The sequence below is a fragment of the Crotalus tigris genome, unplaced genomic scaffold, assembly GCF_016545835.1.
Source record: "Crotalus tigris isolate CLP2741 ecotype Arizona unplaced genomic scaffold, ASM1654583v1 scf7180000024422.289953, whole genome shotgun sequence".
Classification (NCBI taxonomy): domain Eukaryota; kingdom Metazoa; phylum Chordata; class Lepidosauria; order Squamata; family Viperidae; genus Crotalus; species Crotalus tigris.
Window position 1 is genome coordinate 40,375 of NW_024100589.1, and position 18,927 is coordinate 59,301.

General features: G+C 39.4%; 4 gene segments (V, D, J or C); all 4 read right to left on the reverse strand.

The window, feature by feature from the left end:
• Positions 1–5,264: 5,264 nt before the first annotated feature.
• Positions 5,265–5,966, reverse strand: LOC120302088. The segment is given in 2 exon segments: positions 5,265–5,749; positions 5,839–5,966. Coding segments are annotated over 2 exon segments (531 nt in total).
• A 1,071-nt stretch (positions 5,967–7,037) lies between these two features.
• On the reverse strand, positions 7,038–7,568 carry LOC120302089. The segment is given in 2 exon segments: positions 7,038–7,372; positions 7,462–7,568. Coding segments are annotated over 2 exon segments (381 nt in total).
• A 1,587-nt stretch (positions 7,569–9,155) lies between these two features.
• On the reverse strand, positions 9,156–10,705 carry LOC120302090. The segment is given in 3 exon segments: positions 9,156–9,206; positions 10,195–10,505; positions 10,595–10,705. Coding segments are annotated over 3 exon segments (408 nt in total).
• A 6,079-nt stretch (positions 10,706–16,784) lies between these two features.
• LOC120302091 lies at positions 16,785–17,407 on the reverse strand. The segment is given in 2 exon segments: positions 16,785–17,203; positions 17,293–17,407. Coding segments are annotated over 2 exon segments (465 nt in total).
• Positions 17,408–18,927: the final 1,520 nt, after the last annotated feature.

Genomic DNA, 18,927 nt, shown 5'->3' on the forward strand with positions numbered 1-18,927 from the left:
GAAAGTGAAGCAATTTTATCTCAGAGCTAAAAAAAAAAGGAATTAGGAGAAAGTCTCTTGGGAAAGGATGGTCTCCAGAGTCCCATTAACTGACAAATCGGAAGCAGAAGAGAAAACCATCTGGCTAACAGATGAAACCACACTTTCAATTGGGTTAAGTGGAGAATGTTAATTTGTTAGACACTGCTGCCCTCTCGTGCAAAGCAGATGGAAGGCTACCATCAGGCTCATTGTAAAGGTAAAAAAATAGGGCTTGGGATAATGTTTCTGATCTGCAGGAGTTCTCCAGAGTTTCCAGGCTGAATAGAATGGGCTCAATAGTTCCACCTCAAGAAATAAATAAAAATAAAATATATAGATATATTCATTCTTTTGGTGTCAATCTCCACAAAAGTTCATTAATATATCCATTTAATTGGTAATAATGTGAAATATATATTATTTCCACTTGTTTCCTTAGAACTAGCAGATACTCATATGGTGTAATGTGTAGTTCAGCCCTGATGAAATTGCTATTAGTGAAGTAGAATTCTGTATATTCTGTACTGACTGATCTGATTCCTTCCATTCATGCCATATGACACCCATACTGAGATCCTTTGAAAACCAATACACATCTGGGTATACCAAGAAGGAATGGGAAGAGAGAAGGCTAAATGACTCTTAGGACTTGTAATCAGCCCAACTACCAGGCATCTGTATCTCTTAATCCCTGTCCACAACAATGATATTGCAGCTAATTCTTGAGAAACCTGTGTAAATAGGAAAAAAGAAAGAAAAGAAAATAGATGCAAATAACAAGCTATGTGCAGTTCTGAATATGAGTAGCTACTCTGAAATCTAGTCCTACTTCTTCTTGACTTGGAATATTAGCTTGTTCCATTTTGCAGCCAAAGCTGAAAGAATGAATAAATTATCTCAATCCATTTGTGTGAATGAAGTTTCTTCACACAAACGTTGAGAGGTTTTACACACTTCCTCCCTTGCTTTCTCTCACTGTGACTCTCCTGCACAGTAATATGTGGCTGAGTCTGCAGCTGTCAGGGATTTCATTGTCAAGTAACATTCATTCTTGGAGTCATCGGCTGTCAAGGTCGTTCGACTTTGGAGGGATGAGGCATAGTCTGTACTCCATTTACCCTCCACCAAGGCTATGTCACCCACCCATTCCAATCCTTTTCCTGGAGCCTGGCGGATCCATGCCAAGGTATATTCTCAATGGATTCCCCTGTCACTTTGCAAGTTAATCTGAAGGATCCTCCAGGGCTCACTCTTCCTGGCCCAGATTCCACAAGTTGGATGGTGGAGTGGACATCTAAGCGAATGAGAAAGTAATAATTAGTAAATAACTCTGCTTTTATTTTACCTCATTGTTCAGGGTCTATCTGGAAGATACTCACACAGAGGAGCTGCTACTAAGCAAAGAAGTAGAATGGCAGGTTCCATGGGGCAGTGAGAAAACAACCCTTCTTTTACTGCAGTGACACCTTTGGGTCTGGGATGCTCTTTTGTGTATTTGTGATTATTTAAAGGAGAAACAGCTCAGTGACCTCATTTGCATCTCAGTTTCATGGGGAAGATAAAATCAGTTTATAAGAAAGAAAGGCTATATCTAACAAACCATCACTGTCTACAATTTGAACTTTGACAGTGATTTTCATATCTACATCCCCAAATATTTGTCCTGATTTAGATAAATTTATGATATTATCAATAAATTAAGGGCTAAGAAACATGAGTGGTGAAATGAGAGGGACAGGGTCAGGAATAAGTGGACTGAGTAAATATCAACCTGGACTGAATATGAAATAGAAATGCAGTGTTCACTGTATGAACAAAAAGTGGCTTTTTCATATAGATTGAATGGATGAAGGTTGATGTACAGAATGAAGAAACAATGTGAGAATCTGAATTAATAAAGCTGTTTTTTATTAGAAAAAAAATTGCAGAACTGCTGGGTGAAATAAACAGATTCACTTCCTCTCACTGTTTGTCTCTCTCACACAGTAATAGATCGCCATGTCCTCTGGTTTGAGGCTGTTCATTTGCAGATACAGCTGGATTTTGGCGTCATCCATGGAAATGGTGAATGGTGTCAGAGTGTTTTTTGTCCATCAATTTCGATGAAGACCTTGATATCTTGTGGGTTATGGGTTATGGGCTATCAACGATGTGTCCGTAGGTGGCTGATAAGACCGATGTTAGCATGGAATGTTCTGCCACATACTGAACAAAGAAGTGTAGACACTGTTAATTCAGCATTTGCAGCTCTGGCTTTGCGGAGTGCTCGCTTTTCTTGTGCCAAGATTGTCCTTCTGTGTTCATATATCTTGCAACCCTGGTACACCAAGGTGCGCCATGTCGGTCGATCATGCGCCAGAAGTTCCCAAGAGATGGTATTAATATCCAGGGACTTGAGAAGCTTTTAACGTGTCTTTGTATCGCTTCTTTTGTCCCCCGTGTGATCGCTTTCCTTGAGACAGCTCACCATAGAAGAGCTATTTAGGGATGCGATGATCTGGCTTCCTTACAACATGGCCTGCCCAGCGCATCTGGGCTTTCATCAACAGAGTATAAACTGATGATAGACCTGCTCTGGAGAGGACATCTGTGTCTGGTATGTTATCCTGCCACCAGATCCTCAGAATTCTATGAAGGCAAGTTATGTGGAAGTAGTTCAGTTGCCTAACATGCCTCCTGTACACTGTCCAGGTCTCACTAGCATACAATAGGGTAGTTAGCACTGCTGCCTGGTAAACTTTAAGCTTGGTAGCAAGACTTATTCCACGGCGGTCCCACACGTTAGTCCGCAATCTGCCAAATGCAGAACTTGCCTTGGCAATTCTACAGTTGACCTCGATGTCAATTGTCACTGCACGGGAGAGGGTACTACCAAGATACGTAAATTGGTCCGCTGCTTGCAGCTTTTGTCCCTTTACTGTGATGGTAGGCTCTTGATATTGGGCTTTTGGAGCTGGCTGGTATATCACTTCAGTTTTCTTCGTGTTGATGAAGAGGCCAAAGTTGTCACAAGCGGCTGCGAATTTGTCCATGCTGGCTTGCATTTCCTGCTCCGATCCTGCATTAAGGGCACAGTCATCAGCAAAGAGGAGATCTCATAGCACAGTCTCCTTTACCTTGGTGACAGCCTGAAGTCTTCACAGGTTGAACAGTTTCCCATCGGTTCTGTACCTCAGATTAACTCCCATTGAGCTGTTCTGAAAGGCGTCTGACAGCATGGCTGAGAACATCATGCTGAACAGGGTTGGTGCCAGCACGCAGCCCTGCTTAATGCCATTATTAACAGGGAAGGCCTCTGAGGCTCCACCGTTACTAAGAACACAAGCCGCCATGCCATCATGGAACTGTCATACCATCAGGTGTCAGAGTAGTAAATATATGAAGATCATATACGTGCAACCCACTCCAGGCCTTTCCCTGGAACCTGTCTCATTGTGTCTCTCGCACAGTAATAGATGGCTGTGTCCTCTGGTTTGAGGCTGTTCATTTGCAGATACAGCTGGCTTTTGGCATCATCCCTGGAGATGGTGAAGCGTCCCTTCACTTTGTCAGAGTAGTAAATATCTGAAGACCATATATAAGCCACCCATTCCAGGCCTTTTCCTGGAACCTGTCCCACCCAGACCATCCAGTAGTTGCCAAAGGTGAATCCAGAGCCTTGGCAGGAGAGATGGAGGGACTCTCCAGGTCTTCTCCCCTCCCCTCCAGACTCCACTAACTGTACCTCAGATTGGACACCTAGAAAGAAAGGTTGTTTAATAAGACCTCCTGCAGGGAAACACAAGAAAATGGGGAATTATCTTTCTCTTTGGAGAGGAAAATAATAATACCTCTGAGGACAACTAACAAGGACATGAGGTTTAGCCAGGATGCCATTTTTGGTAGCTCAAAACCTTGTAGGTTTCTTACTGATGGGAAAACATTCATACAAGCACTCAGCTTCGAGATGTTGAGTGCAGCAGGAGAATATTAAGATATGGTTCCTTTCAAGAGGAAGCTGTCACTGAATTTACAGTAATTAGCCCTCGGATAAAAGAGATACTCACTGCTTTGAGTTTCTAGAGTGCCTTCATCCCACATTGTGGACATGCTGAAAATAGTCCTAATGTCAAATAAAGTATATTCATTTTAATCCTTAAGAAACATGTAAAGCAACAGCTTGATTTTGTCAGAAGGAAAAACATAACTTGAAAATTCAATATGCTGCATCATTTGGGGAACTGTACTGCTAGTCGAGAACTGATTGTTAGTTCTCTGTATGATGGAGATGTAAATAAAATTTAGTGGAACTATTTCCCACATTTCCAAGGAAAGAAATTGAGTCAAAACTGAAATCCATACTTTAGATAGTCCCATAAGTAAGCATCTATTAAGGACACACTTTCTTACCTTGTGGCAATTTTTTAGATACTTCTCAAAATATGGTTATTGCTGCAGTTTGTAATCCATTGGATCTTTTACTTTATCCATCCATCTCTCTCTCTCTCTCTCTCTCTCTTTCTCTCTCTCTCTCATGCTTCAAATTTATTTTTTTATATATAGAAGCAAAGAACATGATTTACACTTTTTTATTTGCTCTGTGCTCCCAATCTGAGGGACAACCAGCTTTTTTTCCTGATCTGACCGATAGTGTAGAGCCAATTCCAATATACAGAGGAATTCTGTTGTTCATTCTCTGCCAAGCCAAAGATTGGCATAGGTTGAAATCAGCACATTAAATTCTCCTTGGAAGATAATCGGCAGTCATGGCATGGTGTGCAGCTCAGGAAATAAATAGAAATAAAATTGGTATGATATATTTATTGACTTGGAATCAGTCTCCAGAAAGTTTCATTATGAAAATATTTAATATATCCATTTAATTGGCAATAATGCAAAATATACATTATAAGCACTTGTTTCATGAGAACTAGCAGAAACTCATATTCTCAGATGTAATGTGAAGTTCAGCCCTAATGAAACAGCTATCAATGAAGCAGAATTCTGTTTAGTGACTGATCAGATCTTTTCCATTCCTACCATCTCACATTCATATTGTCCTGACTTGAAAACCAGTAGACATGTGGATATACTGAAGAGGAATAAAAAGGTTTACCTAACTCTTAGGACTTAGATAAATCTATGATAACATTACAAAATTAAGAACCAAGAAATATGGGTGGTGAAATGAAAGGGTTAGGGTCAAGAATAAGTAGACTGAGTAAATATCTTGGATTGAATATGAAATTGAAATCTGGTGGTCACTAAATGAACAAAAAGAGGTCTGTTCCTATAGATTGAATGGATGAAGGTTCGTGTACAGAATGAAGGCATGAAGGGAGAATCTGAATTAATGAACCTGTTTTTTTCTTAGAAAAGAAATTTGCAGAACCACTGGACGAAATAGGCAGTTTTTGCTTGGCTTCACATATACTTCCTCTCATTGTGTCTCTCGCACAGTAATAGATGGCTGTGTCCTCTGGTTTGAGGCTGTTCATTTGCAGATACAGCTGGCTTTTGGCATCATTCCTGGAGATGGTGAAGCGTCCCTTCACTTTGTCAGAGTAGTAAATATCTGAAGACCATATATAAGCCACCCATTCCAGACCTTTCCCTGGAGCCTGTCTCACCCAGACCATCTCATAGCTGCTGAAGGTGAATCCAGAGGCTTGGCAGGAGAGACGGAGGGTCTCTCCAGGTCTTCTTACATCCCCTCCAGACTCCACCAACTGAATCTCAGATTGGACACCTAGAAAGAAAGGTTGTTTAATAAGACCTCCTGCAGGGAAACTTAAGAAACTGAGGAATAATCCCTCTCTTTGGAGGGGAAAATAATACCTCTGAGGACAACTAACAAGGACAGAAGGTTTAGCCAGAGTGCCATTTTTCGTTGCTGAAAACCTTGGTGAATTCTTACTGATGGGAAAACATTCAGTCAAGCAGTCAATCCTTGAGATCTTGAGTGGAGCAGGAGAATAGAAAGATATGGTCCCTTTTAACAGGAAGCTGTCACTGAATTTACATAGCCCTCAGGATAAAAGAGATACACACTGCTTTGTCTTTCTAGAGTGTCTTCATCCTCCATTGTAGACATGACTGACAATGTCCCAACATCAGTTAAAGTATATTTATTTTAATCCATATGCGAGCATCTATTAAGGATACACCTTCTTACCTTGCAGCATTTTTTTAGATACTTCTGAAAATATGATTATTATTGTAGTTTGCAATGCATGGCATCTGTTACTTTATCCATCTCTCTCTCTCTCATGCTTCATATTTATTTTTTTTTATATACAAGTATAGAAACAAAAAACATGATCTACACTTTTGTATTTTGTCTGCCCTCCCCAATAGGGGGGACAACCAGCTTTTTTCCCCTGACCTAATCAATAGTGAAGATCCACTTCCAATGGACAGAGAAATTATTTAGCTCACTCTGGGCCAAGCCAAAGGTTTGCATAGGTTGAAATCAGCACATTAAATTGCCCTTGGGATCAGAGGTCATTGCATAGTCTGCAAAATTTATTTAATATGTGCCCACCAGAAGGATATCAGGCTTAATAGCAGTTAGCCACTGAGGAATGAATTGAACCATTCAAAACAGACCTCCAAAAACCTAGTTCCACAGACTGTCCAGCAGAATATGACAGTTGATATCTATTTTATGTTTCTTGTTGTTTCCACTGCTTTCAAAACATTCTTCCTTTCCTTCCAATACTCTTCCAATTCCTTCCTTTGTGATTCCCTTCCCTTCCTCAGCATTGGCAGTCTATGAGTGACGATTCACCAATATACTGCTAGGTTTCTTCCATGCATTTTTTTTCATGTATCTGTCATGCCCATCTGTAGATAAGAATAAATAAAAGAGGACAGGTAATGAACAAAGAGAGAGAAATTGTTTCAAAGATATCAAACTTGGTCTGCAAATGAAAAAGGGATGCGATTTTATCTCAGAGCTAAAAATATGTTGCTGAGTCTGCAGAAGTCAGAACTTCATTGTCAAATATAATGAACTTCATTGTCATTAACAGTTTTTACATGGCTTCACATATAGTTCCTCTCACTGTGTCTCTCGCACAGTAATAGACTGCTGTGTCTTCAGCTTTCAGGCTGTTCATTTGCAGATACAGCTGGCTTTTGGCATCGTCCCTGGAGATGGTGAAGCGACCCTTCACTTTGTCGGAGTAGTAAATATATGAAGAATATATTCTTGCCACCCATTCCAGGCCTTTCCCTGGAGCCTGTCTCACCCAGCTCATCCAGTAGCTGCTGAAAGTGAATCCAGAGGCTTGGCAGGAGAGACGGAGGGATTCTTCAGGTCTTCTCACATCCCCTCCAGTTTCCACCAACTGAACCTCAGATTGAGCACCTAGAAAGAAAGTTTGTTTAATAAGACTTCCTGCAGGTAAACCCAAGAAACTGACGAATAACCACTCTTTTCTGAGGGGAAAATAATACCTCCAAGAACAACTAACAAGGACATGATATTTAGCCAGAGTGCCATTTTTGCTCGCTCAAAAGTGTGAAGGATTCTTACTGATGGAAAAATATTCAGACAAGCACTCAACCCCTGTTTTTGAGTACAGCAGGAGAGCAGGATGATATGGTTCCTTTGAACAGGAAGCTGTCACTGAATTTACATAGTCCTCAGGATAAAAGAACCACATGCAACTTTGACCTTATAGATTGCCTTCATCCTACATTGCAGACATGCTGAAAATAATCTTGTGTTGTTAATTGTGAAGTTGTGTCTGACCCATTGCGACCCCATGGACAATGTTCCTCCAGGTCTTCCTGTCCTCTACCATCTTCTGGAGTCCATTTAAGCTCAAAACTACTGCTTCAGTGACTCCATCCAGCCACCTCATTCTCTGTTGTCCCCTTGTTCTATTGCCCTCAATCTTTCCCAACATTAGGCCCTTCTCCAGTGAGTCCTCCCTTCTCATGACCTAACATGAGTTAAATATATTTATTTCAATCCTTAAGAAACATGAAAAGCAACCGGTTCATTTTCTCAGAAGGAAAGTCATATCTTGAAAAATCATTGTAATGCATTATTTGAGCATTTTGGTAATATTAAAGCTGGTAGAGAACTAATTGGCTAGTTCTCTGAATGATGGAGATGTACATCTCATTTAGTGGAACTAATTCCCACAGTTGCAAGTAAATAAATTCAGTCAAAATTGAAATCCATATGTTATCCAGAGTCCCCTAAGTGAGCATCTATCAAGAATACACTTTCTTAGCTGTTGTAGCAATTTTTCAGATACTTCTCAAAATATGGTTATTGTTGTACTTTTTAATCTGTAGCATCTATTAATTTTTCCATCTCTCTCTTCAGGCTTCAAATTTATTTTTTACACAAATATAGAAGCGAAAAACATCGCTTACACTTTTGTATTTTCTCTGCCCTCCCCAATATGCGGGACAACCAGCTTTTTTTCCCTGACCTAGTCAATAGCATAGATCCAGTTCCAATGGACAGAGGAATTCTTTAGCTCATTCTATGCCAAGCCAAATGTTTGCATAGGTTGAACTCAGCACATTAAATTTCCCTTGGAATTAGAGATCATTGCATGGTCTGAAAAAATTATTTAATATGTGCCCATCAGAAGCATATCAGGATTATTAGGAGTTAGCCACTGAGGAAAGAATTAAACATTAAAAAGAGACCTCCAAAAACCTAGTTCCACAGACTGTCGAGCAGAATATGACAATTGATATCTATTTTATGTTTGTTGTTGTTTCCAGTGCTTTCACAACATTCTTTCTTCCCTTCCAATTCCTTTCTGATTCCTTTGTCATTCCCTTCCCTTCCTCAGCATTGGCAGTCTATGAGTGACGATTCACCAATACACATCTAGGTTTCTTCCATCCTTCTTTTTCATGTTTCTATCATGCCCATCTATAGATAAGAATAAATAAAAGAGGACAGGCAGTGAACAAAGAGAGAGGAATTGTTTCCAACATATCAAGCTTGGTCTGCAAATGAAAAAGAAAGAAAGGGAAGCAATTTTATCTCAGAGCTAAAAATATGTTGCTGAGTCTGCAGAGGTCAGGAACTTCATTGTCAAATATAATTCATTGCGGGAGTCATCAGCTGTCAAGGTTGTTGGATGTTGGAGGGATGAGGCATAGGACTACTCCAGTTATCACCATCCCACACAATCCTGCTTTTGTTTTAACTCATTGCTCAGGTCTACCTGAAACATAAAGCAAAGAAGGAAAGAAGATGAAGAATGGCAAAATCCACTGAAGAGTGAGAAATACAACCTTTCCTTTAGCCCAATCAGAACATTGAGTCTGTGAAGCTCTTTTGAGTGTTTGTGATTGTTTAAAGGAGGAACATCTCAGTGATTCATTGGCATCTGAGTTTCAGGGGGAAGATAAAACCAGTTTATAAGAAAGGTAGGTTAAGTCGATCAATTTGTCCCAGCTCAGACGTTGGACATTGACTGTTGTTTTCAACACCAAACTTTTTTTTCCTGATTTAATTTAGATAAATTTATGATAACATTACTAAATTAAGGGCTAAGAAAGATGGGTGATGAGAGACAGGGTGACAGGAATTAGTAGATTGAATACATATCAAACTGGATTGAATATAAAATTGAAATGTGGCCTTTATTACATTTAAAAAAAAGAGGATCATTCCTATAGACTGAATGGATCCTATAGACAGAATGGATCACAGTAGTGAATATATGAGTAGTGAATATATACCTGCCACCTATTCCAGTCCTTTCCCTGGAGCCTGTGAGGAGAACTAACAAGGACATGAGGTTTACCCAGAGTGCCATTTTTGCTTTCTCAAACGTTTTGAGGATTTTTAACGAAGGGAAAACATTTAGACAAGCACTCAGCTTTTGAGATGTTGACTGCAGCAGGAAATCAGGATGAGTACAGCAGTAAGCTATCATTGGTGGTGAAATGATAGGGAGAGGATCAAGAATGAGTAGACTGAGTAAATATTAAACTGGATTGACGATGAAATTGAAGTGTGGTGCTCAATACATGAAGTAAAAAGAAGCTCATTTCTATAGACCAAATGGATGAAGGTGGAAGTGCCGAATGAAGATATGAAAGGAGAATCTGAGGAGAATAAAGTGGTTTTTTATTACAAAAGAAATTTTCAGGGCTGCTGTGTGAAATGGGCAGTTTTTGCGTGACTTCACATATAGTTCCTCTCACTGTGTCTCTCACACAGTAATAGACTGCCGTGTCTTCAGCTTTGAGGCTGTTCATTTGCAGATACAGCTGGCTTTTGGCATTGTCCCTGGAGATGGTGAAGCGGCCCTTCACTTTGTCAGGGTAGTAAGTATATGCGGCATCATTGCGTATCCTTGCCACCCATTCCACTCCTTTCCCTGGAGCCTGTCTTATCCAGCTCATCCAGTAGCTGCTGAAGGTGAATCCAGATCCTTGGCAGGAGAGACGGAGGGATTCTCCAGGTCTTCTCACATCCCCTCCAGTTTCCACCAACTGAACCTCAGATTGGGCACCTAGAAAGAAAGTTTGTTTAATAAGACTTCCTGCAGAGAAACAAAAGAAACTGAGGAACAACCACTCTTTTTGGAGGGGAAAATAATACCTCCAAGGAAAACTAACAAGGATATGATGTTTAGCCAGAGTGCCATTTTTGCTCGCTCAAAAGTGTGAACGATTCTTACTGATAGAAAAAATATTCAGACAAGCACTCAACCTTTAAGTTTTTGAGTGCAGCAGAAGACCAGGATGATATGGTTCCTTTGAACAGGAAGCTGTCACTGAATTTACATAGTCCTCAGGATAAAATAACCACATGCAGCTTTGATCTTCTAGGTTGCCTTCATCCTACATGGTAGACATGCTGAAAATGACCTAACATGAGTTAAATATATTTATTTTAATCCTTAATAATCATGAAAAGCAAAAGATTGATTTTCTCAGAAGGAAAGCCATATCTTGAAAAATCATCGTAATGCATTATTTGAGCATTTTGGTAATGTTAAAGCTGGTAGAGAACTGATTTCCTAGTTCTCTGCATGATGGAGATGTACATCACATTTAGTGGAATTGAAAAATTTAAATCCATATGTTATCCAGAGTTTCTGAAGTTAGTGTCTATCAAAAATACACTTCCTTACTTTTTGTACCAATTTTTCAGATACTTCTCAAAATATGGGTATTGTTGTAGTTTGTAATCCATGGCATCTTTTACTTTATCCATCTCTCTCATGCTTCAAATTTATTTTTCTTTTAAAAATAAAGAAGCAAAAAACATGGCTAACACCTTTGTATTTGCTCTGCCTTCCCCAATTTGGGGGATCAGCAGTTTCTTTTCCTGATCTGACCAATAGTGAAGAGCCAATGTCAATGGACAGAGGAAGTTTTCATCTTATTCTCTGCCAAGACAAAGATGGGAATTGGTTGAAATAAGCACATTAAATTCCCCTTGGAAGATATTTGGAAATCATGGCATGGTCTGCAAAATTTGTATAATATGTGCCCACTGGAAGCATAACATTATTATTAGGACTTAGCCACCGAGGAAGGAATTGAACCATTCCAAACAGACCTCCCAAAACCTATTTCTACAGACTGTCCAGCAGAATATGAGAGTTGATAACTATGTTGTGGTTGTTGTTGTTTCCACTGGTCTGCAAATGAAAAAAAAAAAAGAAGAAAGTGAAGCAATTTTATCTCAGAGCTAAAAAAAGGAATTATGAGAAAGTCTCTTGGGAAAGGATGGTCTCCAGAGACCCATTGAATGACAAATCTGAAGGAGAAGAGAAAACCATCTGGCTAACAGATGAAACGACACTTTCAATTGGGTTAAGTGGAGAATGTTAATTTTTTAGACACTGCTGCCCTCTCCTGCAAAGCAGATGGAAGGCTACCATCAGGCTCATTGTAAAGGTAAGAAAATAGGGCTTGGGATAGTGTTTCTGATCTGCAGGAGTTCTCCAGAGTTTTCAGGCTGAATAGAATGGGCTCAATAGCTCCACCTCAAGAAATAAATAAAAATAAAATATATAGATATATTCATTCTTTTGGTGTCAATCTCCGCAAAGGTTCATTAATATATCCATTTAATGGGTAATAATGTGAAATATACATTATTTCCACTTGTTTCCTTAGAACTAGCAGATACTCGTATGGTGTAATGTGTAGTTCAGCCCTGATGAAATTGCTATTAGTGAAGTAGAATTCTGTATATTCTGTACTGACTGATCTGATTCCTTCCATTCGTACTACATGACACCCATACTGAGCTCCTTTGAAAACCAATACACATCTAGGTATACCAAGAAGGAATGGAAAGAGAGAAGGCTAAATGACTCTTAGGACTTGTAATCAACCCAACTACCAGGCATCTGTATCTCTTAATCCCTGTCCACAACAATGATGTTGCAGCTAATTCTTGAGAAACCTGTGTAAATAGGAAAAAAGAAAGAGAAAAGAAAATAGATGCAAATAACAAGCTATGTGCAGTTCTGAATATGAATAGCTACTCTGAAATCTAGTCCTACTTCTTCTTGACTTGGAATATAGCTTGTTCCATTTTGCAGCCAAAGCTGAAAGAATAAATAAATTATCTCAATCCATTTGTGTGAATGAATAAAGTTTCTTCAGACAAAAGCTGAGAGGTTTTACACACTTCCTCCCTTGCTTTCTCTCACTGTGACTCTCCTGCACAGTAATATGTGGCTGAGTCTGCAGCTGTCAGGGATTTCATTGTCAAGTAACATTCATTCTTGGAGTCATCGGCTGTCAAGGTCGTTCGACTTTGGAGGGATGAGGCATAGCTGTACTCCATTCACCCATCTTCCAAGCTATGGTCACCCACCCATTCCAATCCTTTTCCTGGAGCCTGGCGGATCCATGCCAAGGCTATATTCTCAATGGATTGCCCTGTCACTTTGCAAGTTAATCTGAAGGATCCTCCAGGGCTCACTCTTCCTGGCCCAGATTCCACAAGTTGGATGGTGGAGTGGACATCTAAGCGAATGAGAAAGTAATAATTAGTAAATAACTCTGCTTTTGTTTTATCTCATTGTTCAGGGTCTATCTGGAAGATACTCACACACAGGAGCTGCTACTAAGCAAAGAAGTACAATGGCAGGCTCCATGGGGCAGTGAGAAAACACGCCTTCTTTTACTGCACTGACACCTTTGGGTCTGGGATGCTCTTTTGTGTATTTGTGATTATTTAAAGGAGAAACAGCTCAGTGCCCTCATTTGCATCTGGGTTTCATGGGGAAGATAAAATCAGTTTATAAGAAAGAAAGGCTATATCTAACAAACCATCACTGTCTACAATTTGAACTTTGACAGTGATTTTCATATCTACATCCCCAAATATTTGTCCTGATTTAGATAAATTTATGATATTATCAATAAATAAAAGGCTAAGAAATATGAATGGTAAAATGAGAGGGACAGGGTCAGGAATAGGTGGACTGAGTAAATATCAACCTGAACTGAGTATGCAATTGAAATGCAATGTTCACTATATGAACAAAAAGAGGCTTGTTCACATAGATTGAATGGATGAAGACACAAAGGAAGAATCTGAATTAATAACACTGTTTTTTATTAGATTTTTTTTTTTTTTTTGCAGAACTGCTGGGTGAAATAGGCAGTTTTTGCTTGGTGTAATATGTGCCCAGTGGGAAGGACATATTACACCAGTTAGCAAACAAGGAAAGAATTAAAACATTCAAAAAAAAAAAAAAAAAAACCACTACCCCCCCAATACTCAGTTCTAGCCTGTCCAGCAGAATATGACAGTTGATAACAATTTTGTGGTTGTTGTTGTTTCCACTGCTTGGAAACATTTTTCCTTTCCTTCCAATTCCCTTCCAATTCCTTTCCAATTCGCTTCTAATTTCCTTTCCTTCCCTTCCCTTCCCTTCCCTTCCCTTCCCTTCCCTTCCTCAGCACTGGCAAACTCTGAAGGATGATTCATCAAAACACTGCTAGGTTTGTTCCATGCAATATTTTTTCATGTTTCTATCATCCTCATCTGTAGTTATGAATAAGTATAGAGGGCGGGCAGTCACCAAAGAGAGAGGAACTGATTCAAACATATCAAGTTTGGTCTTCAAATGAAAAAGAAAGAAAGAGAGAGAAATTTACCTCTGAGTTTAAAAAAAATAAAGAATTATGAGAAAGTCTCTTGGGGAAAGATGGTCTCCAGAGACCTATTGAGTAATAATTCAGAAGCAGCAGAGGAAACCATCTGGAACCACACTTTCATTTGTGTTAAGTGGAGAATGTCAGTTTGTTGGACTCTGCTTCCCTCTTGTGCAATGCAGGCAGAAGGGAGCCATCAGGCTCATTATAAAGGTAAGAAAATAGGGCTTGGGACAATTTTTCTGCTCTCCAAGAGTTCTCCACGGTTTCCAGACTGAATAGAATGAGCTCAATAGCCACAGCTCAGGAAATAAATAAAAATAAAATGGATATGATATATTTATTGACTTGGAATCAGTCTCCAGAAAGTTTCATTATGAAAATATTTAATATATCCATTTAATTGGCAATAATGCAAAATATACATTATAAGCACTTGTTTCCTGAGAACTAGCAGAAACTCAAATTCTCAGATGTAATGTGAAGTTCAGCCCTAATGAAACAGCTATCAATGAAGCAGAATTCTCTTTAGTGACTGATCAGATCTTTTCCATTCCTACCATCTCACATTCATATTGTCCTGACTTGAAAACCAGTAGACATGTGGATATACTGAAGAGGAATAAAAAGGTTTACCTAACTCTTAGGACTTAGATAAATCTATGATAACATTACTAAATTAAGAACCAAGAAATATGGGTGGTGAAATGAAAGGATTAGGGTCAAGAATAAATAGACTGAGTAAATATCCTGGATTGAATATGAAATTGAAATCTGGTGTTCACTAAATGAACAAAAAGAGACCTGTTCCTATAGATTGAATGGATGAAGGTTGGTGTACAGAATGAAGGCATGAAGGGAGAATCTGAATTAATGAACCTGTTTTTTTCTTAGAAAAGAAATTTGCAGAACCACTGGACGAAATAGGCAGTTTTTGATTGGCTTCACATATACTTCCTCTCACTGTGTCTCTCGCACAGTAATAGATGGCTGTGTCCTCTGGTTTGAGGCTGTTCATTTGCAGATACAGTTGGCTTTTGGCATCGTCCCTGGAGATGGTGAAGCGTCCCTTCACTTTGTCAGAGTAGTAAATATTTGAAGACCATATATAAGCCACCCATTCCAGTCCTTTCCCTGGAGCCTGTCTCACCCAGACCATCTCATAGCTGCTGAAGGAGAATCCAGAGGCTTGGCAGGAGAGATGGATAGACTCTCCAGGTCTTCTCACATCCCCTCCAGACTCCACTAACTGAGCCTCAGATTGGACACCTAGAAAGAAAGGTTGTTTAATAAGACCTCCTGCAGGGAAACACAAGAAACTGAAGAATAATCCCTCTCTTTGGAGGGGAAAATAATACCTCTGAGGACAACTAACAAGGACAGAAGGTTTAGCCAGAGTGCCATTTTTGGTTGCTGAAAACCTTGGTGAATTCTTACTGATGGGAAAACATTCAGTCAAGCACTCAACCTTTGAGATCTTGAGTGGAGCAGGAGAATAGAAATATATGGTCCCTTTTAACAGGAAGCTGTAACTGAATTTACATAGCCCTCAGGATAAAAGAGATACACATTGCTTTGTCCTTCTAGACCAGTGGTTCTCAACCTTTCTAATGCCGTGACCCCATAATACAGTTCCCCATGTTGTGGTGACCCCCAAGTGGGTATGGCCACCAATAAGAGGGAGTAGGACAGCTAGGGAAAAGGCAAAAAATGGCGGACAGCGTGGTTTGGCGACCCCCGTGAAATGGTCATTTGACCCCAAATGGGGTCCCGACCCACAGGTTGAGAACCACTGTTCTAGACTGTCTTCATCCCGCATTGTAGACATGACTGATAATGTCCCAGTATCAGTTGAAATATATTTATTTTAATCCATATGTGAGAATCTATTAAGGATACACCTACTTACCTTGTAGCATTTTTTTAGATATTTCTGAAAATATAGTTATTGTTGTAGTTTGTTATGCATGGCATCTGTTACTTTATCCATCTCTGTCATGCTTCAAATTTATTTTTTTATACAAGTATAGAAGCAAAAAACATGATTTACACTTTTGTATTTCCTCTGCCCTCTCCAATAGGGGGGGCAACCAGCTTTCTTCTGCTGACCTAATCAATAGTGTAGATCCACTTCCAATGGACAGAGAAATTATTTAGCTCACTCTGGGCCAAGCCAAAGGTTTGCATAGGTTGAAATCAGCACATTAAATTGCCCTTGGAATCATTGCATAGTCTGCAAAATTTATTTAATATGTGCCCACCGGAAGGATATAAGGCTTAATAGGAGTTAGCCACTGAGGAAAGAATTGAACCCTTCAAAACAGACCTCCAAAAACCTGTAGAGCAGAATATGACAGTTGATATCTATTTTATGTTTGTTGTTGTTTCCACTGCTTTCAAAACATTCTTCCTTTCCTTCCAATTCCCTTCCAATTCCTTCCTTTGTGATTCCTTTCCCTTCCTCAGCATTGGCAGTCTATGAGTGATGATTCACAAATACACTGCTATGTTTCTTCCATGCATTTTTTTTCATGTTTCTATCATGCCCATCTGTAGATAAGAATAAATAAAAGAGGACAGGTAATGAACAAAGAGAGAGAAATTGTTTCAAAGATATCAAACTTGGTCTGCAAATGAAAAAGGGATGCGATTTTATCTCAGAGCTAAAAATATGTTGCTGAGTCTGCCGAAGTCAGAACTTCATTGTCAAATATAATTAACTTCATTGTCATTAACAGTTTTTGCATGGCTTCACATATAGTTCCTCTCACTGTGTCTCTCGCACAGTAATAGACTGCTGTGTCTTCAGCTTTCAGGCTGTTCATTTGCAGATACAGCTGGCTTTTGGCATTGTCCCTGGAGATGGTAAAGCGGCCCTTCACTTTGTCAGAGTAGTAAATATATGCAGAATCAGAGCGTATACTTGCCACCCACTCCAGTCCTCTCCCTGGAGCCTGTCTCACCCAGCTCATCCAGTAGCTGCTGAAAGTAAATCCAGAGGCTTGGCAGGAGAGACGCAGGGACTCTCCAGGTCTTCTCACATCCCCTCCAGTTTCCACCAACTGAACCTCAGATTGAGCACCTAGAAAGAAAGTTTGTTTAATAAGACTTCCTGCAGGTAAACCCAAGAAACTGAGGAATAACCACTCTTTTCTGAGGGGAAAATAATACCTCCAAGGACAACTAACAAGGACATGATATTTAGCCAGAGTGCCATTTTTGCTCGCTCAAAAGTGTGAAGGATTCTTACTGATGGAAAAATATTCAGACAAGCACTCAACCCCTGTTTTTGAGTACAGCAGGAGAGCAGGATGTTATGGTTCCTTTGAACAGGAAGCTGTCACTGAATTTACATAGTCCTCAGGATAAAAGAACCACATGCAGCTTTGACCTTCTAGATTGCCTTCATCCTACATGGTAGACATGCTGAAAATGACCTTTTGTTGTTAATTGTGAAGTTGTGTCTGACCCATTGCGACCCCATGGACAATGTTCCTCCAGGTCTTCCTGTCCTCTACCATCTTCTGGAGTCCATTTAAGCTCAAGCCTACTGCTTCAGTGACTCCATCCAGCCACCTCATTCTCTGTCGTCCCCTTGTTCTATTGCCCTCCATCTTTCCCAGCATTAGGCCCTTCTCCAGTGAGTCCTTCCTTCTCATGACCTAACATGAGTTAAATATATTTATTTCAATCCTTAAGAAACATGAAAAGCAACAGGTTCATTTTCTCAGAAGGAAAGTCATATCATGAAAAATCATCGTAATGCATTATTTGAGCATTTTGGTAATATTAAAGCTGGTAGAGAACTGATTGGCTAGTTCTCTGAATGATGGAGATGTACATCACATTTAGTGGAACTACTTCCCACAGTTGCAAGTAAATAAATTCAGTCAAAATTGAAATCCATATGTTATCCAGAGTCCCCTAAGTTAGCGTCTATCAAGAATACACTTTCTTAGCTGTTGTAGCAATTTTTCAGATACTTCTCAAAATATGGTTATTGTTGTACTTTGTAATCTGTAGCATCTATTAATTTTTATATCTCTCTCTCAGGCTTCAAATTTATTTTTACACAAATATAGAAGCGAAAAACATCGCTTACACTTTTGTATTTTCTCTGCCCTCCCCAATATGCAGGACAACCAGCTTTTTTTCCCTGACCTAGTCAATAGCATAGATCCAGTTCCAATGGACAGAGGAATTCTTTAGCTCATTCTATGCCAAACCAAATGTTTGCATAGGTTGAAATCAGCACATTAAATTTCCCTTGGAATCAGAGATCATTGCATGGTCTGAAAAAATTATTTAATATGTGCCCATCAGAAGCATATCAGGATTATTAGGAGTTAGCCACTAAGGAAAGAATTAAACATTAAAAAGAGACCTCCAAAAACCTAGTTCCACAGACTGTCGAGCAGAATATGACAATTGATATCTATTTTATGTTTGTTGTTGTTTCCAGTGCTTTCACAACATTCTTTCTTCCCTTCCAATTCCTTTCTGATTCCTTTGTGATTCCCTTCCCTTCCTCAGCATTGGCAGTCTATGAGCGACGATTCACCAATATACTGCTAGGTTTCTTCCATCCTTTTTTTTTTCATGTTTCTATCATGCCCATCTATAGATAAGAATAAATAAAAGAGGACAGGCAGTGAACAAAGAGAGAGGAATTGTTTCAAACATATCAAACTTGGTCTGCAAATGAAAAAGAAAGAAAGGGAAGCAATTTTATCTCAGAGCTAAAAATAGGTTGCTGAGTCTGCAGAGGTCAGGGACTTCATTGTCAAATATAATTCATTGCGGGAG